General features: G+C 39.9%; 1 protein-coding gene and 1 long non-coding RNA gene across 4 annotated transcripts in view; one reads left to right on the top strand and one right to left on the bottom strand.

Annotated features, from left to right (window-relative positions):
- The window catches only part of DENND3 (DENN domain containing 3), a 38,320-nt gene extending 16,756 nt beyond the window's left edge, over positions 1–21,564 (bottom strand). Inside the window, exons 1-10 of the mRNA XM_418419.8 lie at positions 21,405–21,564; positions 15,988–16,264; positions 15,117–15,232; positions 14,503–14,642; positions 9,492–9,603; positions 7,819–7,938; positions 7,198–7,416; positions 5,715–5,836; positions 5,111–5,266; positions 1,002–1,098 (exon numbers count right to left, since the gene is read on the bottom strand). Of these exons, the coding sequence (XP_418419.2) occupies positions 1,002–1,098; positions 5,111–5,266; positions 5,715–5,836; positions 7,198–7,416; positions 7,819–7,938; positions 9,492–9,603; positions 14,503–14,642; positions 15,117–15,232; positions 15,988–16,264; positions 21,405–21,488 (1,443 nt within the window). The 5' untranslated portion in view covers positions 21,489–21,564. The remainder of the gene's footprint in view (positions 1–1,001; positions 1,099–5,110; positions 5,267–5,714; positions 5,837–7,197; positions 7,417–7,818; positions 7,939–9,491; positions 9,604–14,502; positions 14,643–15,116; positions 15,233–15,987; positions 16,265–21,404) is intronic.
- A 521-nt stretch (positions 21,565–22,085) lies between these two features.
- The window catches only part of LOC101751851, a 41,569-nt gene continuing 38,785 nt past the window's right edge, over positions 22,086–24,869 (top strand). For all 3 annotated transcript variants that reach the window (XR_005856044.2, XR_003074073.3, XR_001465557.4), the window contains exon 1: positions 22,086–22,228. This is a non-coding gene — a long non-coding RNA (uncharacterized LOC101751851). The remainder of the gene's footprint in view (positions 22,229–24,869) is intronic.

Here is a 24,869-nt window from a genome sequence, read left to right as displayed (position 1 = left end):
CACCCATTCCATTTCCTTCAGATATATAAAGTCATCATTTTAAAAGCATACTCCCGTAACAGTGCTCCAAAGGAAAACACATCTATAGTCTTCATAGACATCTGTCTCACCACACACACTGACAAAAACTAAATCATTTGGGAACTTCGGAGGGCCTAAATCAAGCTTACACTAACAGCAGGATCAAGCTAATCACGGCAGCCTTTAGAATTTCTTTTCTTTACAAAATCCACACAGCTGGAGGGTTATATACTCCAATATGTACTAATATTCTGTGTTAGCAGGTGGGCTAGGAAAATCTACATGGAGATTTTAGGCCTACGAGCCTGGCACAAAGCCATGCACTATTCATGTCTTATTTCATGGGCTTCATAAAAGTAAGCCGCAGTTAGAATACCTGGTAAATCACGTCAGCTCTATCAACTCATATCCCACATGCATCATAATGTCACAGGTTCTAAGGACGTAGATCATCTGACATCATACACATCCTATAACCCAATATGAGCAAACCGGCACTCAGTGTCTGCAGCATGCTTTCACTCTCAGGCATTGTGGGTAATGGTGACTGGCTTCAGGCCACGAACCCATCAACTCCATGCCATGCTGCTCACGCTTCAGATAAAGCAGATACTTTGACTTGTCACTCATTCTTCTGCTGCACTTATAGGCATACTGAAAACTCATACCAGATAAGGACTTTGGTCCAAGAAGTTTGGGCAGGTGCCTGTCCTGAAAATACAGTTCAGATATAGCTTTACTGATCATCTGCCATAGATTAATTTCACACTGGAGAAATTACATTTCATTTGCTCTGAAATCATACATCTTGCTTTTCAAAATGCTGTTTGCTGTTTTATCTGTTTATAATAAACAAGCGTGAAAGCTGGTGAGTCAGTAACGCTACACAGACCAAACCATGACCATTCCATTAATTTCTGACATTAATTCTCAAGTATGGACCAATAACAGAATTACAACATATTTAACGCTGAACTTACTTTTCCATAAAATGGCTGGTCTCCTGTTGCCCTTGTTTTCAGAAATTCTTCACTGTTAAACACTCTGTGTTCATAATTCAGGTGGTCTTTTACCTCCCTGGGGATAAAATAAATAAAAAGATAAATATGCTTGGAGATTTGCGAGTAAGTTGCCCTTTTGCAGCAGCAGCCCACTACTAGAAATGTGCTGCAGTATCAGAGGCAAATTGAGTTTTAATGAACAAGTCTGATTTTCTGAAACAGAGGAAAAGAACACAGGCTCTTACAGACCAATGGGATGGGATTCAACAAGACCAAATGTCGGGTCCTGCACTTTGGCTGCAATAACCCCAGGCAACGCTACAGGCTTGGGGCAAAGTGGCTGGAAAACCGTGCAGAGGAAATGGACCTGGGGGTGTTGACTGACGCTAGACTGAACATGAGCCAGCAGTGTGCCCAGGTAGCCAAGGCCAATGGCATCCTGGCTTGTATCAGAAATAGTGTGGTCAGCAGGAACAGGGAAGTAATTGTCCCCCTGTACTCAAGCACTGGTGAGGCTGCACCTCGAGTACTGCGTCCAATTTCGGGCCCCTCACTGTAAGAAAGACATGGAGGCCCTGGAGTGTGTCCAGAGGAGGGCAACAAAGCTGGTGAGGGGTCTGGAGCACAGGCCTTATGAGGAGCGGCTGAAGGAGCTGGGATTGTTCAGTCTAGAGAAGAGGAGGCTCAGGGGAGACCTTATTGCTCTCTATAACTACCTGAAGGGAGGTTGTAGTGAGCTGGGGGTTGGCCTCTTCTCTTGTGTGACTAGCGATAGGACTAGAGGGAATGGCTTCAAGCTGCACCAGGGAAGATTCAGGCTGGACGTTAGGAAATACTACTTCTCTGAAAGGGTGGTCAGGCACTGGAATGGGCTGCCCAGGGAGGTGGTGGAGTCACGGACCCTGGTGGTGTTCGAAGAGCGTTTGGATGTTGTGTTGAGGGACATGGTTTAGTGAGAACCATTGGCGATAGGAGAATGGTTGGACTGGATGATCCTGTGGGTCTTCTTTTCCAACCTTAGCGATTCTGTGATTCTATGAAGACAGGCTACCTGCTGCAACTGCCATTTCCCATCTGCAAGTTCACTTAAGGGGGATCGATTTCAACAACCCATGAAGGGGAATCTTTATATTTAAGTCATAATCTGTCTCCAGTCCTGAACTAGGATTAATATATTGAATCACAGACAAACCATTTGAAGCATTATGAAGACAAGCATTCACATGGGCAGTCTGGAATATATGATCTGGCCTCACGTTGTCCCACTGCACTGCATCTCTAAGGTACATGACAAATTATAGATAACTTCATGCTGCACTCAAACTCTGATCCTCAAGCCAGCAATAACTGGTGATTGTGTGATATATAAAGAAATAGAATTATTGAAATGAACCAGGAAGCATTATGAAAAAAAACTGATGCAATTTTTAGTATATACGTGATCACAGCAGACAGAGGCTCTATACCATCCCTGGAAAACCAGACTGCTATATCACATATCTTTCATAGATCAGTGATATAAGCCTATAAGCAGTTTATCAAACCATATGGGTTCAGGTAAATGGTGGTTATTACAAGTATATATTCCTATACAATTATGTATAATTTATCATGGCTTTCTTCAAACACAAAACTTCCACGCACACAAAAATACTATAGTGCTTCACTGAAGACAGTAGTAATTGGCAGCAGAATTGCATCAGAGATTTACTTTCCTTCACTCCTGGACGGTGGTAGATATAGCGTTAGAAGGTAGAAGAAACAATGCTGAAAAAAAGAGAACAAAGAGAAAGTTTGAAGGAAAGGAGAAAGAAAGCAAGAAAGGAGTCAATTCCTCTGCAAAAATGTTATTATACCAAATAGCAAAGTATCTGTTCATTTTTTGTAGCCAAGTGTTTAGTGTGTTAAACAGTTACACTGAAACCCACCAAATCCCATAGCAGTGACACATCAGGTTGTAAACGCACTTCATTCTCCAGATCCAGATATCTGTAACCTGTTGTTTCCTTCACAATCAGCAGCTATTGCCCTTGTGGAAGGCCCAGCTATTTGTATGAACACTCCCTAAGCCAATCTAACAAAAGCAAGCAGGTTAACAAAGACTTGGTGTATGCACTATATCTCTTTACTGAAAATGTCAAGAGAGCATTCATGTGAGCAATTCAGTAGCTTAGCCATCAGGAACTTCATGTCTAACACAAGGCAGTGAGAAACAGATGGAGACAGTTATCTGCAGTAAGATTCTTCAGAAATGCCAGGCAGGCAGTTATGTTCTCATGCTGGACCATGTTAGTATCTATGCAAAAGAAATCAAGTTTAGGCACATCAACCAGCAATTTTCTGCATGTTTTTAGAAATGATCTACCATACCACCACAGCTGCCCCAAAGACAACAAAATAATAGCAGGATTTACAGTGAGTACCCTGGTAAGATGTGTATCCATACACGAGATGAGCTTAAGAACAAGGAATATTAATATAACTAGCCCTCTTTTCTAGAGGAAAAAAATCCAAAACCTACTCCACATCATTATCAAAACACCATCCCCAAACTGCACCCAGCACCCAGCAGCTGATGCGCCAATGCAGTCCTTGAGTTTCAACAGCTCTTCTCCTGCCTTTACCCTCTCTCACATGGTTGCTATCTCTAAATGTCTTAAGCCTTCTAAGCATTTTTTCCATCTAGCTGGGTCAGGAGTTCTGAACTCCCAATATTACTTTCAGCTCCTCTACTCTGTCTCAGTTTTAATTCACACCCTCAGCAAGTTTGCAGATGACACCAGGCTGTGTAGTGCATTTAACATGCTCAAGGGACAGGATGCCACCCAGGGAGAACTATACAGGCTCAAGTAGTGGGCCCAGGAAAATCTCAGGAGGTTCAACAAATTGCAAGGGCTTGTGCATGGGTTACAGCAACCCCCACTATCACTACAAGCTGAAGGATGTAAGGATGGAACACAGCCCTGCTGAAAAGGACCCGGTGGTACTGGTGGATGGGAAGCTGGATGGCAAGCTAGACATGAGCCCAGGAATGTGCATTCGCAGCCCAGGAAGCCAACCATATTCTGGGCTGCACCAAAACAAGTGTGGCCAGCAGGGCGAGGGAGGTGATCCTGCCTCTCTACTCTGCAATGGTGAGTACCTGGAGTACTGCATCCTGATGTGGAGTCCTCAATACAGAGGAGACATGGACACGTCCAGAAGAAGGCCACCAAAAGTGATCCAAGGGATGAAACACCTGTCCTAAGAGGACAGACTGAGAGAGCTAGGGCTGTTCAGCCTTGAGAAGAGAAGGCTGCAGGGAGACCTGACAATGGCCTTTCAGTTTCTAAAGGGGGGGGGGGGGGGGAGGCTATAAGAAGGAAGGGGACAAACTCTTTTACAAGGCCTCCTGTGATAGGAAAAATGGAAACAGTTTCAAACTAAAAGAGGGGAGATTTAGATTGGACATAAGGAAGAAGTTCTTTATAACAAGGGTGGTGAAGCATTGGAAGAGGTTGCCTAGAGAAGTCTCCATCTTTGGAGACATTCAAGGTCAGGCTGGACAGGACTCTGAGCATCCTGATGTAGATGTCCCTGTTCACTGCAGAGGAGTTGGACTAGGTGACCTTCAAGGGTCCTTCCAACTCAAAAGATTCTATGATTCATTTTTCTGTAGCATGACTGACCAACATGGTATTCAGTTACAAATTAATATCCCTGGGTCTTGAGCTTTTCTTAATTATGAGAGCTGCTCTTCTCTTTCTGAAGTCTTCATATAAGAGATGTGCAAATTCAGGAATTAGAACAGCTTTATGTAAGATTTCCTAGCCATGCATATCAGAAACGTAGAGGTTGGAATAGACCTCTAGAGTTCATTTGGTTCAGTTCCCCTACTCAAGCGGGCCACCTAGAGGAGGTAGTGTATGTACCAGAATACATTTATTATTGATATTCTAAGCAGGACCACCTTCTCATATTTCCTCACAAAACATCAGAGATCTACAGAACGTCTAGGAAGTAAGACAAATGAAGAGTATTCTCAATGACAGAGGAAGCATCTTAACTGCAACCATATGCTCTCATAAAAAAATACGATATCCACTGACCTGAAAATATTAACAATTAACTGCAAAGTCATTTGCTGAACTTCTGTATTCAGTTTCTGCTGCCAAGCCCTTCTGCGCATCTGAAGTTCACCAAGATCTGTGGTGGCACGGAGATGACACAGCTCTAGGTCATAATGCAGTTGAAGACTCTCCACTCTACAGAAAGAAGAAAATTATTAAGTTGCACCCAAACACCAATGTGTTCTTGATATTTGTTAGGGAAAAAGTCACTTAGATGTCAAGAAACTTTTAGCAAGACTGATTTAAAAGTGCTGGCAAGCTAACAAGGTTTCTGGAAGTCCTACTAGCACACTTGCACTCACTTTTCAGTATGAAGAACAGTAAAGTTCAGAGAATAATCAGTAATTAAAAACAAACAAGCACTCTATGTGTTGCAGCATAATATAGTTATGACTATGACTGCTTATATTTATTTGTATATTAATTAACTAAAATGGTCCTTTTTCTTCCATCAAATACAGTACTATATGATTGAAATAATATAAATTAATAATACATATACAAAACAATTTAATTTTTTATATCTTATAAGAGGGTCCAACATGATTTATGCCCTATGATAAACACAGCTTCAACATTTCACCTTTTTTTGAAAGTTTCTGCTGCTTGTGCTGGAACATCTGGAATTTCAGGTTCCTCTTCAACCATTTTTGAATGTGAAATATTCCCATCGTCAATATTAATTAGAATTAAATCTTCACCTTCCTTTTAAGAAACAAAAGTAAAATTATTGAAAATATACTGCTATTTCTCCCTAATCTAACCCAGGCAATGAATTATTTCAGCCAGAAGATAAATCAGAAAAGGATTACTTTTTTTCCCAAAACTAGAAGACCACATGGATATCTAAACTTACAGGATAGATGTCATTAATTTTGTAGACATTAATCTTAGTTCACAAACATTTGGTAACTAACAAGCTCTTTATGTAGCATTAAATTAATGTTGAATATTAAAGCCAATCCTTGATAAAGTACAGACATGAATATAGTACAAAACCACGCCTATGTAAGGAAAGAATTTCTACAAAAGCTTTATATGTTCAGCATTTACTCCTGTATTTACTATGTGGTGTGTCAGAAGAGTCTCAAACACTGAAACACACGCGAATGCACAAGAAGCTATATGGACATAAAGTCCAGGCAGACCCATCAGTTTGCAATTTTAAGTCTTAAAGACCCGACTATAATACAGTATCTATAAGCAAACAAAAATCTTTCAAATGATATCAAGCGTGCTCTCTAATCTGTAGATATTTCTGACAGAGATACCATCGTATCTGTTAAAATGAATTGTTATTAAAAAGGTTTAACACTTCTATTTAAATTGGACTTAACTAGACATAAGGGTTACAGTTTGGCTTATAACCAGATGGATTAATACAATACAACTTTTCACAAATGTTTTCATCTTAGGTCTTCTGTGAGTATTCAAAACAGATGCAACACACTCAAAAAAAGAATACTCTCATTAGCCCAGCACTGTGACGCTGAGTCTTTTTTAAATCTTTTGGGGCAACCAAGATTATTATTACCCACTGAAAAGACTTACTTAAATAAGAGTCTGAAAGATGAGGACGAAAACAAATCTTCAGAATAAGTGAGAAATTGTATTATTTGTATTGTTATTTTTCTTTTTATTAATTACTCAACTCCATCATAAGGAACAGCAGCACTACTAGAGCACGTTCAAGTGAATGCTCACCTCTTAACCCTGAAAAGGCATCTAATTCACCCCACAAAAATCTTTAAGCAAAAAAAAAAAAAAAAAAAAAAAAAAAAAATCTCACTGATCCGAAGGGAAACTATTTATACACAAACAACACATAGGTGCAATTTTTCCTGAATTGAAAACAGGACTCCCAGAAGTCACGTATTTATTATTCTTCAAAGAAATGAAAGGTAAGGGACATAACAAGGAGCTGTTTCCATGGCTTCATTACTTTCAGTTTCTTCATTTCTTATATACCTAAATAAAAAAAAACATTCCAAGCTGCATCTGAAAGAAGCAAGCAAATAAGTGCATAGAAGCTGAACAGCAAAAAAGGTATCAGTCAAAAAACATACTGTGCTAACTTCTTCAAAGTGATCAGCATGACATCCCATTAGAAAAGATGTTGGGGCCATTACAAAATCCAGCATATGACGAGACAGAAGAGGCACAAAGGTGTGTTGCCACTGAAGGGGATGAAGGTATAACATAAAGCATTCAGCCACAAGTGTCAGCAGGGCCCAGTCAGAAGAGAAGAACACCATTTTCCGCTCAGTCAAAATACAGGTCATAATCTAAAAACAACAAAAAGCTAAATGTTCATGAAGAGTTACGCTTAGAACATACACTACATACAAAAATATTTCATCTGCTTCCAAGACAGCCTCAATAATGACCTTCCATCTTTTTAAATTGAAATAACTTGCACTTAGGGATCTATACTAAGAAGAGACAAAAACAGTGACAGTGGATGTCATCAAGAGTTGTGCCATCAATGTCAATGAAGATAAAGCTTAACCCACATGTTCTAGCTATCTCACACAGGTAAAACAAACTCCATGCTCAAGAATAGGCATATCTGAATTCTTGGGTTTGTAATGCTCCTTGGATAACTAAAACATCTTTTTTCTTTTTAAAACCACAAATTCCCACTATAGCCAATCTCAAACACATTTTAAAGTGTTAACTGGGTTTACCTGCAACACCTGCTCTGGCTTGAAGCACAGTAATGGAAGATGAAGATCCAAGTCAATAACTGGACTGTCTGGATCCTCTCGTGAAGGAATAATTATTTGAAGTGGTTTCATATTAAATACCTGTTATAACAGATGTTTTCCATTTCTTAGTGAAAGTGTTTCCACACCACATTTAATTCAGAACTTTATTTTCAACTACAAAACATTAAAATCAACTGACTGCAAGAAGACAGGTATTAGCATACTGAAGAAAATGGAAATAGAAACAATGGGAAACACGAAAGTGCACATTAGATTAAAATGAAACTTTGTCTCCTTTCATAAGTGTACGATCTTTAGCCAATGGAACTTGAAAAGAATTACTGTAACAGACTTTTAAAACCTTATTTGTTCTAATTTCAATAAAATAATGCAATTTTTATTTGTAGAAACACTTTGAATTTCCTAATTGTAGATAAAATGCATACAGGAAATACGAAAAGTATGAACGAAAGTACTGAGCATGAACTGAAGATGACAAAACAAACCAAAACAAACAACCTCTTCCCATGTTTCAAATATTCCTATTTGAATGTCAGGGGGGTGAATACTGTACATGCTGCATCTCTCAGCACTTGCAGCTGTTTTAGCCAATCTTTCAGCTATGCTATTTGTTTCTGCTTTAACCCCTCATTCCTGGGCCAAGGAAATCAGCAAAGGAGAAGCATATGGCTTAAGTAGAACTATTTCAGCTATGTGAACGGCAGCATGCTGAAATCATCAACTCAGCTGACATCCAGCTTGACTTTGTGAAGGGTTGTAAAGAAATACAACCCAAGCATCTTAGCTTCCACCCAGAATACAAACATCTATGTGAGTTTCTCTTCTCAGCTAGGTATTATCCATGTAGGAGCAAATGCACACTAACTATTACATTTAATTCACTATATACTGCTCTGCTTCCCCAGAGCCACCCAGACAAGATACGAACAAATCCAGAACCACACGTGTTGTTCTAGCAACTTATTTCTTTGCTTTCATTTTTTTCCACAGGGGCTGCACTCCTTAGTCACACAGCTGCACATCAATCCAACACACAATCAAGATGACAGCCATGATGACACACACATTAGGCAGCATGGTTCAATATCAGGCACAAGGTAGGGAACTCCCACACTTCAGTCAAGTGACACAGTTACATAATTTACTCGTGTTCAGGCATGTGTATTCAGTGAGATGGCAGTGGCATATGGTAGAAGTGAAAGATAAACTTCCTTTCATTTAGAGCAGGTGCAAACTGGAGCTTCCAGCTTCTCCTAGTAGAGATTATATGGGCTGACTCTCAACAAACCAGAAGTTGGATTATGCTGTGCCCAGACATACCCCTGGCATCATCTCATACAGTAGCTAGTTGGGATGAATCTAATCTTTCTATGCAAAATATTAAATGTTAAACAGAATGACTAACAAGCATGCCAGTGCTCCAGCCTGCACCCTGGTCACATCATTATTTCTTGTACTAATAATGCATAGCCTTAATTTCAGAGCATCAGTATTGACATCAATTATATACCAGCAGGTGAAATCTCTGATCTGATACTAAAGAACTTTCTCCGATTTATACAAAAGCAACATCCTAGAGCTTTATAACATGTCATGTTAAATCAGTGATTAAATTCAGCATCTGTAATTACCAAGTGCAGTGGTCCTGGTGGCGGGCTGGGTATTAAAAATAATTTCGCTGCAAATTCTTTTATGTGATCATCAATATCTAAATCCTTGACAGATCGCAGTTGCACCAGTAAGCTGAAATTAAAGTATAGACAATTATTCATAAAAAATAACACACAAACAGGAAAGAAACTTTTCTGCTGGGAACCTAAAGCTAAAAAACATTATTAGCAACAATGAAGTTATTCTACCAAATTATTTGTTTCTAATTTATCACATGCTTCACTAGTTCCATTTAATTTTAATGATGTTGTACATCAGAAGCAGAAGTTTCTTTGTTGTTGAGGGTGGTGCTTTTTGTTTTTTTTTCATAAAATAATGCTACATCATATACTAGAGCTAGCACATTTTGTCTCATGAGGGCAGAAGAAACCCAGAGGTGAGATGTAGCTAAACTAAGTGGCCTATACAGACTGCTTCAAGAGCAACACACCACAATTGCAGCACAGTGCCTTGATGGTCATCTCATCCCAAGCATCAGACATCAACTCTGGCAAGGAACATAGAGTCACAGGAACAGAGAAGTTGTAGATAAAAAAAAAAAAAGAGAAATAAAGACACAGGCTAAACTGCAGAGGAATCTGAAGCAAGAGTCATATTTATCATAAGGTCTATGCTTGCTCGAACACTGCTAACTGTTACCAGTCCTAAACACAAGAAGAATAAACACAGCTGTACAAACCTGTCAAATATCTGTTTTAGAACTGCGGTACCTCCGCTGTTTCGAGGCTACAAAGATCATGGTGTTTGTATTATGTGTCAGTCAACTCGTGAACATTTAAACACACAAGATATTAAGACCACAAACCAGAATGTTCAACAGAATTAATGAAATATAATGATTAGAAACTAAAAACCTAAAACTTAAGCCTGCAGATTTTTATGTACAAAAATTAGGAACTTAATGTGGTTATATTCTCCACTGAGGTTTTATTCTGCTTGGTACCTTTATTGGCTTCTTGCAGAAGAATACTTGTTCTTGAGGAAGAAAGTCTACAAAACAACTGAATAAATCAGGTGATATATTAGAAATTGGGACATTGTATTTGTAGGTAGAATCAATATTCTGGAATAAAAACATTCTGTCCTGTATTTCTGAGCTTTTTGTTGTATTAGCATAGTATTTAATAAATTCACATTTGGAAACAGCAGGGCGTGGAGGAGGGAAAATTAAAATTTCTCAAAGAGAATCAGGGAGTAGAATCATTTTGAATAATTACACTGTAATACTTCAGCTGCCTATTATTATTATTATTTGAGATTCAAAAGTATGTATCAACACATTCAGTAAGTGCTATAACAGAATCAACTTGATCTGGTGCTGAGAAGGAGGAGTTGTACAGAAGGGATAGTAAGAGTTTCCTAATCAGTACGCTGTGCTCATTAATGCAATGTAATAGCAGCTGACAGTTCTGCTACTGCAAACATCTGCTGAAATAAATGAGGTAATCTCTGAAACATTAAAGAGTGAGCTAAGGAATTTATGAACCTTCCACTGCCTCTATTAACTGTCTTCAAACAGATATTTCATCTAACAAAAACACGTAAGAATAGGCCCTTTGTACTGCCTCAGTGCTGTGAGCAATTTGTACACTTTTCTCGAGGCAGCTGAACAGACCAATACATAGGTTGGAAGATTTACTATTTGAATGGAGCCTATTCATCCATTCAAGACAGGAGCTCATCAAGAAGATCACTGGCAGGGATGTTTCATTTTACACACAGAGTAACAGACTGAGGTAAAAAAAAAAAAACAGATTGCGTGAAGTGCCCAAAGCTCTCCATTTAAAAACACACCGTTTCAAATAACACAGAATAATGAAATGACTGCAGTGTTGTGAAGCCACCTAGATGCATATCTGCATGCTTTAGGAAGAGGTATGGAGTTCATTTTAACTGCTGTAGATTTGGAATTACTGCACAGTAGTAACATGAAAACTAGCTGTAAAATTAAACAGAATACAAAGATCATCATCATCACTATGACAAGAGTTTGCAAGTTCACCTTGCAGTTCAAAGCACTTACATGGATCTAATGTTTGACACTGACTTTGAATCTGAGATTGATCTCTGTTCTCAGTTGTTATTTCCTACAATACTTGGCCATAGGAGAAAGGTTAGTAGCCCAAGTTCTATCTCGGAATGCTTACAATAAGACACTTCTGAGGACTCTCCTACTTGAAAGCAAATACCACCCCACCTATGTGCAACCCTTTGCACTGCATGTCACAGAAACAACCAGTTGTACACAGCAGAATTCTGGAGAAAAATAAAATCTTCAAAGAATCACAGAATGGCCTGGGTTGAAAAGGACCACAATGATTATCGAGTTTCAACCCCCCTGCTATGTGCAGGGTTGCCAACCACCAGACCAGGCTGCCCAGAGACACATCCAGCCTGGCCTTGAATACCTCCAGTGATGGGGCATCCACAACTTCCTTGGGCAACCTGTTCCAGTGCCTCACCACCATCTGTGTGAAAAACGTCCTCCTAATATCCAACCTAAACCTCCCCTGTCTCAGTTTAAGACCATTCCCCCTTGTCCTGTCACTACCTACCCTCGTAAACAGCCATTCCCCCTTCTGTTCATATGCTCCCTTCAAGTACTGGAAAGCCACAATGAGGTCTCCCCAGAGCCTTCTCTTCTCTAAGCTAAACAAGCGCAGAATCTTTTGCCATAACAGAATCCAGAACAGAAGCAGAACCTGTTTAGATGCTACTTCAACATCATGCCTTCATCAACAACAGCAAATAGTATTTTTCCACTAATTATTACCAGGAAAGGGTTATGTACTAGAACTGATGGCTTAAGGTCCACTAGAAATGTTTTCATACCCCCAAACTGGTAGAACAACAAAAAAAAAATTACTTGAAGCATCCAGCAAAACAACACTAAAGCATAACAAAGACACTCTGCTAATCTGCTGCTATTATTTGTTAAGTATATAATGCACTACTACTTGAGAACATTCACTCAATGAAAACATTAAATTAAATATTTAACCCATAGGCCACCCGATTGCAGTTAAGACATCTTAAATGAAAATAACTTCATTTCTGGTTTACAGAAAAAGAGTGACAAAGTTTTGAAACGTTACAAAAACCTGAAACAACTCCAGCTGTACAGAGAACTACGCTCAAAACGCATCACTGAGGTCTTGTTTACTATAATTGCTTATATTCCATTCAGAACAGCCACACATCCCAGCAACTGTAATAATAATAATAGTAATGTTATCTCTCTACTCCTTCCTCTCCACCAATATTCCTCTCCAATACAAGAGGTATTTTACAAGGGCAAAAAAATAAAAGAAAAACAACAGAATACTCTGAATTTGTCTATCAAATGGAATCAAGGAAAGCAAGCAGTGATTACAAGCTTAAAAAAAAAATTCAAAAAAGTTCCAGAAGAACATATCATGGAAACATAAGTAGTTGAGTTTCCAGTCCAGCAGGAAAAGTCAGCACTGAACACAGCTTCACCACTTCCCCTCTCCTTCCAGCTCCACACAACAGTATCTTACAGCCAGGTGCCCCAGCAATATGGAAGGAGAGCTGTGCGACTGAATGACAAATCTATGCTATATGAACAAGACAGCACACAGTTCTATTAACCTGTGGAATTTCCATATCGTTATTCACGTATTTATTAATCAATTAAAGCTTACATGGTAGGCTAAAGATAAATTTTGAACCCCCTCTAAAAAGCAGTACACTGCTTTTTAGATAAAACTATCTAAAGTTAGCCTAGAGGCTAATGCTTTAAGTAGGTGCAAAAATCTGCTATGTATGATTAAGGCAGAAATGTTTAATTACAGTGTTTAAAATACCCAGCCAGAGGCAGGAACTTGCATTTCTGAAGAGCTGACTCCACCTGCAAGTTTCTTTCTGCACGTGCAGAGACTCCACCTGAAAGCTGGCTCCTGTCTGCTCTGAACAAATAGAAGAGACTCAGAAACATTTCTGCAACCTCTGGAATTTTCCATGGCTTTCCTGAATATTTTCCCACTTCTTTAGTGGACTATTTAGAAATCCATTCACACTGACTGCTTCTCCCAGCTCAGAAGTATCTCACTGCAGAGAACAAATGACTCATTCATGAATTTACTATATAAACTACTGGAAAAGCTGAATCTATGCTATTTCCCAGGCAGCAGAAAGCTAACGTGTACTATGCCCCTAAAAAGATTGAATTCACAGAATATTATACAAGCAAAATACTATAAATATTATAAAAGCCAGATAAATGGGAAAGCATCACACCTCAGGTACACAGCTGTAACAGTTACACAGATGATCACCTACTTGAGATCTGAGAGTAGAAAAAGGCAGCAATGAATCAGCTCCAGCAGCACCAACGCCTGGTGCAACTTCAATGGGAGGAGTGGAAAAAGCGACCCACACAGGAAAGTTGAAAGGGAAAGAAAGACTTCCTTTCTATTTTAGTGATCATCTCGATTTCGCACTGCCCTGGGAATACCCAATTTCCATTATGTCTAGGTCCCCCACCCACAGTTAATACCTTTACTTATGCTTTGAAAATGGCAGGCACAAACAAAGGTAGAGGGGTTATGACCTCAAAATAAGTTACTGAAAAAAGACAAACCTATGATTACTTATCTTGTAACCCATCTGCACTGCATAATATTTTACCACTTCTAACCTATGATGTACTCTGTATACTGCAGTGTTGTCTCCTGGTTCAATGACAGCCAAGTAACCACTGTGCTTCCTCACACAACTTGGATTATTTAGTTAAAAATAGAGTGCAGTGATTTATACCAGCGTGACAGAATTGCAGTCAGTATTCTTCTTACTATCCAGGTAACATTCACTTTACATTTCCTCTCTTCTACTCCCCTACAACTCATAACTTAAAACTAACAACTGTTTTAGTATTATGCAAACTAATATATTAATATATTAAGACCTGCATAATTATTTCCAGTAGAGACACAGGATAGCAAGTCTTACCATGAGAGACAATCCTTGAGGGCATTAAAATATGGATATCTGGATATAACACAAATAGCAAGCGGTACAAAACAGCCAGGCTTCTTCCCAGCCCGCACAGATTCCCACTGGGTCTGTCCATTGGAGGCAATACAGCCATCCTACAAAGAAACTACAGATTAATGTGTTTATGTTAATCAGGAATTTATGGCTGGTATTTTCTTAAGAACCCAAGAGAGTTGTTACCCCAATTCCCTCAAATTTTAAAGGGATTTGGATGTCTATCTCCCTTGAGATCTTCCGAAAAATGTCAGCCTACAAGACTACAACACACATATTTAATGAATTTTAGTAGAGAAGATATTTAGAACAAACACAGTGTACAATCTACACAAAAAAAAACATGCCCAAGGGAAGAGACTGCTTTTAAATATTCAAAACTCTTAATTGAAATCATAACAGTTTCTTTAGAGATTTACATTAGAACAGCACTGAATTAAATGACAACAGCATTATAAAATTTGATTTGTTCTGTATTCCTATTAACAAAAATTATCTGATAACTAATTTCAAAAACACACACCTGACATTACTTTCAAATAGATTTCAGTAAAAGCATGAGTTAAATAACATACTTGCATGGGCTGATAGTACTGTGCAACAACACCATATGTTCTGTTACCACAGACATCTGTGAAGACCAGGAAGTGAATGTGGTCCTCTCTTGGTTCAGAGGTTATAAAAAGTCCTCCTGCAATGAGGACAGAAACTCCTTTATATACATACATTTACATATTCCATATTTTATACACACACACACACACACACATACACACTCCTCTATACACATAGATTTACAACTGCTTGAAAAATGATTATTGATAACAAGTACTGCATATTTTTACCTAATTTCAAGAGAAACATCTCATTTGAAGTGTTTAGAATGCATGTATTGCATTTTATTTAAGAGTTGTTAGATAAGCCACACAGTACTGAAGAAGCAAAGATATTACATAGCTATTATGCATTTTAAATGGCAAAATACAATAGATGAGTTTTGTTCACTTTTTTTTCCCCTTCAAGACATTTGCAAGGTCTGCAATTCTAATATGCCTATTAAAATTGTTGCAATTAAGCCTAGAGAAAATAGTCATTACTTCATGGATATCTTAATGAAAAGTGAAGTGAAAAGTACTCAGTCATTTAAGACAAACAAAAAAAAAAGTTGAAGAGGAAGTGCATGTTCATTTAAACCAAGATTTACCAATAATAGAAAGGGATTTCTGGTTTCCCCCTCTTGGAACTGCTGCAACAACCGGTGCTGATGGATCTGTTCACACTGAACAGCCCTGCATGTAACAGCTGCTCTCAACACAGACTTGCTCACAAGCAGACACGTTTATTTATTTTTTTACTGTGAAATTCATCAAGACAGTAAAGATGCTTTCATAATGAATCATCAAATATTAAAACAGTTCTCATTTAGAAGTGGGAACACTGCAATACCTGGGAAGCACAGCTGTGGCAAACCTATGAGATCAATGTCCTTTGGAACTGTAATATCTTCAGTGCCAGGGGCTTTCTGCTCCCCATTGACAGTCTTTGCATTTTCCAACTTTGGTCTCTCTTTCTTTTTTCGGAAAGACCGGCGTTTACCTCTGTTGAAGTTACTACCACTTGTATTAGTCGAGTGAATATCATCTCTGCTGATAAGTGGAGGCACAAATACAGAAAGAACTTCTGGATCCAGGGGAAGAAGGCTTCTGGGTTTTCTTTGAGCATCCTTTAAAAAAATAATAATAACAAAAAAAATAAACTGACACTCATCCCCCTAGGTTGCTTTTTTTTAAGCATTTTTAGCTCTATTTTCTCTCTGCTTCTAAAATTGTGGTTTTATAATATACTTTCCCTTGATAATTCATCTTTCATTTAGTTTCTTGATTTAAATAAGTGAATGCAAGGGGAGTACACCAGTCATTTTTAGTTGGTGACAGATCATTCTTCATCATTCAAAACATACCTTACCAATAAATCCCTTTGCGTAAGAAAACAAACAAATCCTAAGATAATTCCTCCCTCCAAGCATTCAGATTAAGCATAAGGTATATTTAAAATACTAACTTGCTAACAACATAAAACAGGCAGCAAGTAGAGAAGAGCAATCAAAAGAAGTAGAGCTGAACTCCCTAGGTAAGTCTTTGCTCAATTTTAAGAAAAACCTGGGAGCACTTTTTGTATTCTTAACTGTGTAACAGATACGAGTAGCTACATTTTCAATTACTTCATTGTAATTTTAATTTCTTCTGCAAGACCAAAACAGCAAGTGAAAGCTCTGTCCAGAGAACGGATATTTGGAAACAGGAAAGGCAAGCCTCAGTGTGGCTGAGAAGCTGTTCTGTCTTCAACTCATTGCCAACTGATAAAAGAAGTACACATGCAACTTCTAACTTTTACCCTCAGACATGATGCAGCAGTACCACTTATTTAAAATATCCCTTCAGTACTTATAATGACATCTTTCACTATTTTCACCACTTTCTAAAATACTTATAAAAGCAAAGTTATTTTGCTTCACTAAAGCCAATCTTCTTCTGTCAAGGTTTTGGCTTATAGGTTCAAGGAGTTGAGTTCATGTCCTGGTTTCAGCTTAGATACACTTAATTTTCTTCCTAGTGCTGTATGGTGCTGTGTCATGGCTTTAGGATCAAAGTAATGTCGTTAGCACACTGATGTTTTAATTATTGCTGAGCTGTGTTTACACAGTGCCAGGGGCATTTCAGCTTCTCACACTGCTGTTCCAGCAAGAAGATGGAGTGCGCAAGGAGCTGGAAGGGGACAGAACCAGGACAGGTGAGCAAAGCTGGCCAAAAGCACTTCCCATACCATATGGTGTCATGCTCAGCAATAAAACTGAGGAGATTAGGCCAGGGAGGCAGCTGATGCTCAGGGACCGGCTGGGCATCAGTCAACAGGTGGTTAGAAACTGCACTATGCATCAACTGTTTCATGTATTTTCCCTTCTTCTTCTTCTGTCATTATTTTCCCTTCTTTTTTTGTCCTATTAAATTATCTTTATTGCAACCCATGAGTTTTACCTTCTTTTCTACCTGACTCTCCCCCATTCCACTGAGTATAGGGGCAGTGAGCAAACAGCTCTGTGGTGCTTAGCTGCCTGCTGGGTTAATCTACAACAGTGCACCAACAGTATTCCTCACATTTGAAGCATCGTAGGAAAAATGAGAAGGAATACTTACCTTCATGATATATCAGTCCTGTATCTTAAGCTCCACCATACTGTATAATAGTATAACTATCTATAATAGTATAGATACTCGAAGATATATTAATGACTTAAAAGAGCATGTTACAAACCGGGATACTGAGTACCATACCATGCCAAGCTAAGAACTTCATCTTTCTAGTTGGCAATTGACACCCATTCCAAGTGAAGAAACTCTGAACAGAGATAAATGCAACATGATCACTCTCAAAAAACATGCTGCTAAACTTTACAGGTGGAAATTCAGAATTAAAACTTAGCCCCAAGGCTGTTATGCCAGGGAAACATACACCTACTCCACCAATAGCAATCTCAACTTGGCAGATTTGCCCCATGGTTTTTCATACAAGGTTGCTTTGACAAGGAATCCCTGACTTGCATTGAAGGCACCTCTGTGCTACAAAATGCTGGATAACAGCCAGCAATTTAATGGCCTCGCAGTGTCACAGTTTCTGACATAGTAGTCCTTGATGTCTTGGACTGCAAAAGAGGCATTAGACACCAGGTTTCATTCACAGAACAGCCTTGTCAGCGCTGTCACTGACCCAGCGACCCAGCCACCAGCATTCAAATCAGCTCTTATTAATGTCTATGGCCAGAGTCATATTTTCTTACCCTCTCAGTTCAGAGGGAGTGAATAGGCAGCAACAGAACAATCCTGACATTTTCCTACTATTCATTTCTTATTCTCTTCCTCTACTGTCACTTCTTTGTTTTGGAACACTCCTCTGACTGGTGTTTCTCACTACCAAATGCCCCACAGCATACCTAGTTTATTATAAATACTAATGCCTTTTCTTTCCTGTAACTCTGCAAGATTCCTCATCAGGATGACTTCTACTCCTGTGATAATAGTACTATATATGACACAGAGAAGAGACAGCCTTTTTTTTAGTAACCACTATTCTAAATGTGAGAAGTAGAATGTTGAAATCACAGAACAGAGTATAACATCAGCCATGTGATGCCTCCTTGATCTCATTCTCCTCTTTCCACCACTGAAGAAGTTCATTCCATCCCGAATGTCATGGGAAAAACTGGCTTCTTTACAGAAGAGCTGGGCAGGGAAAGCCATGAAGCCTTAGAAGAGTTAGTTTGGAAGGGACCTCTGGAGGTTCTAGCACAATCTTTTGCTCAAAGCAGCAACAAGTGAAGCTAGATCAGGTTGCTTTGGATCTTATCCAGACATCACCTGGTCTACGGAGCCTGCTTTGGCAGGGAGGTTGGACAAGATGATCTCTAGAGGTCCCTTCCAGCCCCTACAATTCTGTGAGTCTCAGAAATACATTAAGAAACAAATTTTCATCACTTGTACTCCAGCTCTCATAAAATTCAGACAGCTACTTCTGGTAACCCTTCTGTTTGTAATCAGTTGCTCTCATCAAGGTATACAAAGCTGGGACAGTATTCCAAATAAACATCTCAGTGCTGAATTATAACAACAATAGCCATCACTTACCTTCACCTGCTAGCTATGGCTGTGATAACGCAAGCCATTATATGCTCAGCTCTCACTGCCACAAGAGCACACTGCTGACTAATAATCAACTTGCCAATATATGGCTTCTTGCACAAGTCATGACACCTCATTTCCAGAGGGCTATTACAGAAAAAGGCAAAAAAAAAAAAAAAAAAAAAAACAGGGGAGGAGGGGGTTGAAGGTAGAGGCTGGGGGTTATATTTGAATTAGGATGGTCAGAAAGCACAACACAGCCATTGTCAGAGCAACACATGTATCACTGGGCGTGGTAGGCAGATACAGAAATCAACAACTGAGGCAATTGGAAGATGGCAGACATCTTGCAGACTGCTCACGGGCCACATTTGTCATAAGAAAACCCAGCATTACATCTGGCAATGACTTGGGGAAAAGAAGACGGCTGTATGACCTTCATTATTGTACATCTCAGCCCTACAAAATATACATTGCCAACACTAAAAACATCATCTGTATTTGAAAAGCTGTCTTTGATCTCTTCAAACTGTAGTCTCATCGTGACAACCATATTGCCAGTAAGGAGTATCAATGGATAACAGCCCAGAAACTTCAGTTTCAGAGCTTCAGTGCAGAATTGTATCTTTGTTCCCGGAATCTCCACTGTCGACAGGTCAATAATACAAAGCTTCTCTTACTTTGGGAGTGGTTTAACTATCATGCTCCCACCGATTTTATTACTTTACAACCCCATATTGCAATAAAATAACTGCATAAACACACTTTCTAGACCTAGATTTGAAGGTCATACCTGCAAATACCACCTGAGCCCAACACTTTACAATAAAATGTTTTTTAATCTGCTGATCAGTTCTCTTCTTTCTGCTTTCACAGAAACTGCACAAAACATATCCTCCCATTTCCTCACATAGATAGCACTGTGGAAAGAAGAGGAAGTGCAGTAACCCTACAAACTTTCCCCCAGACAATGACTGAAATCCCTGCAGTTCAACAGCTTGAAGAGAAGTTACTATAGTAATAATCATACCCAGAGAAACTACTTTCCTTTCTGGCACTGCATTCTGAAAGCCTGTGGCATAAGCGGAGCAATGGAATGGCTCCATTTATTTATTTCCTTTAATCCACTTTCCTATGTATTGTTCTACAGGTTTTTTTTGGAAGCAATAAGATCACACCGTGGACTGAAAAAAGAAATTCACCCCTTCTAAGTTTACTTTTCAAACAAATACAAAAACAACACGTACACATCAGTTCCAAAAGTCTGGTGATAAGATTTATAGCACATCTACTTCCCCAATTTCAACGTATGCATGAATGAGGTTCTGGAATTTGAACCTCACTTTAACCAATATCACTTAAGAAGCCAACATCAGCAAAACCGTCTTCTGAGTAAGTGAGCAGCAAGAAAGACTTTTATCTAACGCTATTAGAGCACACAAAGTCAAGCTCAAGGCAGACAGCAGAGATCCGTGGGAGCAGAAGTTTTGGCTTTCAGCATGTGCCAACGTCACAGCTTCTCCCACAGCAGGACAGTATCGGACACTGCCATCAGCACATTCTAACAAAGCAAAATCAGGAAGAGTATTGAATTGTTAACTCACATGCAAAGCAGCAGGTGACCAACAAGTCACGAACCAAATACTCCAAGCAGAACACAGCCTATCAACTTCTGCTGTGTCTGAATAGATCAGGTTGTAAGAAATTGGAGCACTTTGTGACTCCAAGTTTAATCTCCATGCAGGGATTTACACCCTCGTGTTCTCCTAATGGTTCAGCTCACCAGGCTTTATTCCCCTATAATCCAGAAGATGGGAAATGGGATGTTAACCTGTTTAGGAAACACATTATTGAAGCGTTCTGCTGTTCCAGCTTACAGAAAACCACCTTGCATTCTTCACATACATCTAAGAAGTGTAATCGCTTAACATCACTAAGGAATAACCCCTACTTTCTTGATGCTCTCCTACCAAAACAACTGTTTTCAAAGCATTTCTGCCGCATCCAATGACAACACGGAGACAACTCAGCAGTTTTGCTGATCGGTGGAAAGAAGCAGGGCCCCGGGGGGAGGAGGGGGGAGCTGATCTCGCTCAGGCCCGAGTTAAACCTGGGAGAGCCACGCTGACAGGAGCAGCCCCACAGACAACCGAGCCTGGAGGGCACCCCGGCAACCACCGCCCCTCTCACCTGCAGTTGAGTCCTCAACTGCTCCCTGGGCACGCCGACCAGCAAGCAGACCTCCAAAAGACCCGAGGGCAGCGCATCCTCCATGGTACAGAGAGGCACAGCACCCGGGACACAGGAATCCTCCAGCAGCTCCGTCCCTCAGGGCCGACCCGCTCCTCCCAGTTGGCCGGCCGGGGAGGAGCCCGCTCCCTCACCCGGCTCTAGGAGCCCGCCTCTCACCCCCCCCCCCCCCCCCCACCATGAGGGATAATGCGCGTTGATTGGCTTTTCGTCCTATCGCTCTTGACTGTGACCAATCAGAGCCACAAGCGGTGACCAGACGGGCCGGGTGGGGGCGGGGCCTCGCCGCTCGGTGCCCAGCGTGGTGGGGCGCTGAGGTACTTCCCGCCCTCACTGCGCCGCAGCAGCTGATAGTCTGTCCCTTCGCACCTCTTCTCCACCGGGAGAGCCCCCGGGAAAGCCATTTTTCTTCCCAAAGGGAAACTTAGGCCAGTTTCCCAGAGGGTCTGATGGCACGAAAAGGCTGAGGAGCCTCAAGGCTGGCCCAGTGCCTCTGAGAAGCGGGTGAAGTCATGGCCTGTTGCTTTGATAAGAGGTGCTGTTCTCCTCCTGTTGGCTTCAGGTGACTCAGCAGTAGTATGTGGCTGACATTAAATTAGAGTCACGTTTACGTAACACGTCATAGTTTCGACGAGCTGTAACCACAGAGCTGATGGGAGACTGTGGGGGTGTTTTTACCTCAGAAGGTTCTCTGTTGGGGCTGCCCACGCAGCCGAGAAGCAACTGAAGGGACTCTGCTTTCTTTTTGAGCTGCTTAAAACACAGTGAGTCACTACCTGTTGCCTCTGGGTAGATCTTCACCAATGTAAATATTTTTCCTCTGGAAACAGTGTGACGGCATAAGGCACATGAAACTCTAAAGAGCAGTTTCTTTGAAACAGAAAGTATAAAAGTTAATTTCAAACACAGCCAACGACTTCTTTATGTTTTCTTTTTTTTTTTTCATGATCTTTAGACATATAGAAAAAATTTCCCAAAATAAACATCTACACTACAGTGCTCAGTCCTCAAATTTTGTGCTTCTACCCCAAAATCTGACAGCAACAGCTCCAAGGTTAAGCTGAAAAATGAGATTGCCCTCCAGAAGCTACAGGACTGTGTGCTGTAATGCATTTATGTGTCTTAAGGAGTTACAAAATGTTATGGCTGTGGAGTGTGGGGTTTTTTTGTGTGTGTGTGTTAATTTTCATACATGCCTGTACATCTTTTCAAACTGTACAGGGAGTATACAGTTTCTATACAGTTTCTAACTCAGGACTTTCTACGCAAACTTTTACAGTTTCACCATGATTTATATGAGGACTAAAGGAATTTCCTTTTGAAAATGAATATAGACATCATTTGTATTCTGCAGGTTTATTCATATGATGCTCAGTTCACTGTCTTCTCTTTCACTTACAGTTAAAATGACTGCACACATATATCATTATTGCACAGCCACATCTTTCTTTCAGTGAGGACTGAAACTCAGACCACTGCTTCTTTCCACTAACCACAAGAACATCCATTTCTGTGCCCATGTTATTGCACAGATAAGAAGTCTTTAGTCTGTCTGGTAAGAGCTATGTGCTCTAGGCAAAGAGAAGACAAGAAGTATGGCATGAAGTATGCTGCTCTAAAGTATGTCATACTAACTCTTTGCAGTCTAGAGATCCTTGAAAAAACACACTATCTCAAGTGTTTAGACACTTTGGTTGTAAAATCTTAGTACAAAGTCTTGGGTAGGTGAAAGCATTTATTTAAACAAAACTCAGAGAGGTCGTGTTGTAATATTCTTTCCAACTTCAGCATATCACTATTCTATATTCCTTCTTCCAGAATAGTGAAGCAGAAAAAAATCCATGGATGCACTTTATTGGTGCATTATGTCATTTCTTTCATTGCCAGACAATGCAAATTTACACCTGTATTAGCAACCAAGCAACCACTTGGTAACTGACTATGCAAATTGATTATTACTTTCACACAAGGGCCCTGCACAGTCTTGAGATGTCTTTCTCAGGGTTTCAGATATTTATTCCCATTCTTAATATTGCTACAAAAACCTTTTCATTGTCTTAGGTTTTGTCCAACTGAGTGCAATGATTCTGAGTTCAATACTATGCTGTGAAAGGACACTAGGCTCAGTAGAATGGCATCAGGGAGAAAGGAGGGCAGCTTAGGGATCTCAGAATATATTAACAGTTCCATTTGCATCTTCTTTCCTTTTTATTTGGTTTGTCTGGTATGCACTACCACTCTTTATGGTATAAAAGAATACAGATTCTTTGCAACGTTAACTACGATTTACCATATATACCTTTAATAGTACTGACATTACAGAAAAATGCTAACAGACCAGCTTTGACAAACTACCTCCAGATAGGATTTGTACTCTCCACTAATTGTACCTGCTCACATACTAAAGAAATCAGCTACCATCTGCTATTTCCTCACAGTTCTCAAGCTATGATAAGCTACCCCTAATATAAACTTTTGTAGGGAAACGCTCCCCTTCACATTCACATTCTTGGATTTGTGGTGTTTCACCACCACCTCTGAGTAAGCTAATGCAAGTACAAAAAAAAAAGGAGGCTGTGATGTCTATCATTTTTTACCTGGGAAGGCTCTTACAGTACCTAACCTAGTACCTCGACACTGCACTACAGTGTGCAGTATGGACAGATCCCAGAACTATCAATAGCAGTCTTTTAACCTGCAAGAATATCTAATTTAGTATGTTATATACAGAATACCTTTCAGATTGTATTATGGTTGTAATTAATTACCTTAATGCCTGTCATCTCCTTTGAAACATAAAAGTAAACTGAGCTACACTGAATGAGGGTAGGATATGGTAGGAAGGGAAGAGAGACACATACAGCAATGTTGTCTGACTTAATGTTTGTGCCCCACCAGGGAGTGACAGAATGATAATGAGGTCGGTAAAATTTCATCAGCCCCACTGTAATCCCCCAACTTAATAAAAGCTTCTGCAGAGAGCTGTGGGTAACATGGTGTGCAAGACTGATAGACATTGGTAAACTGGAACAAATTCAGCAGACTTACCAAAATGGTCAGGGCTGAAGACTTTCTCTGAGAGGAGAGGCTAGGAGAACAGGGCTAGGGAAGGATGGGCTCAAGGGAACTAATAGCAGGTCTGGGACCTCGAGGGAGGTCATCAACAAGACAGCTAAGCTCTTAACTGAGGTGCACAAAAGGAAATGGAGCAACAGAGGTCATACACTGAACATGTCTGAAGAAAATACTTTTCATTCTAAGAACAATTAAGCACTGGAACAAGGACCTAGAGATGTGCCATGTCCATCTCTGGAGATTTTCCAGAAAAGACAGAATAAAGCCATAAGCAAATGGATCTGACCTGACTGCTGACCCTGCTTTGAGCAGGAGTTTAGACTAGAGACC

Source organism: Gallus gallus, chromosome 2 (assembly GCF_016699485.2).
Source record: "Gallus gallus isolate bGalGal1 chromosome 2, bGalGal1.mat.broiler.GRCg7b, whole genome shotgun sequence".
NCBI classification, from domain to species: domain Eukaryota; kingdom Metazoa; phylum Chordata; class Aves; order Galliformes; family Phasianidae; genus Gallus; species Gallus gallus.
Note: the sequence above shows the minus strand (reverse complement) of the source record. Positions and strands in the feature narration are given on the sequence as shown.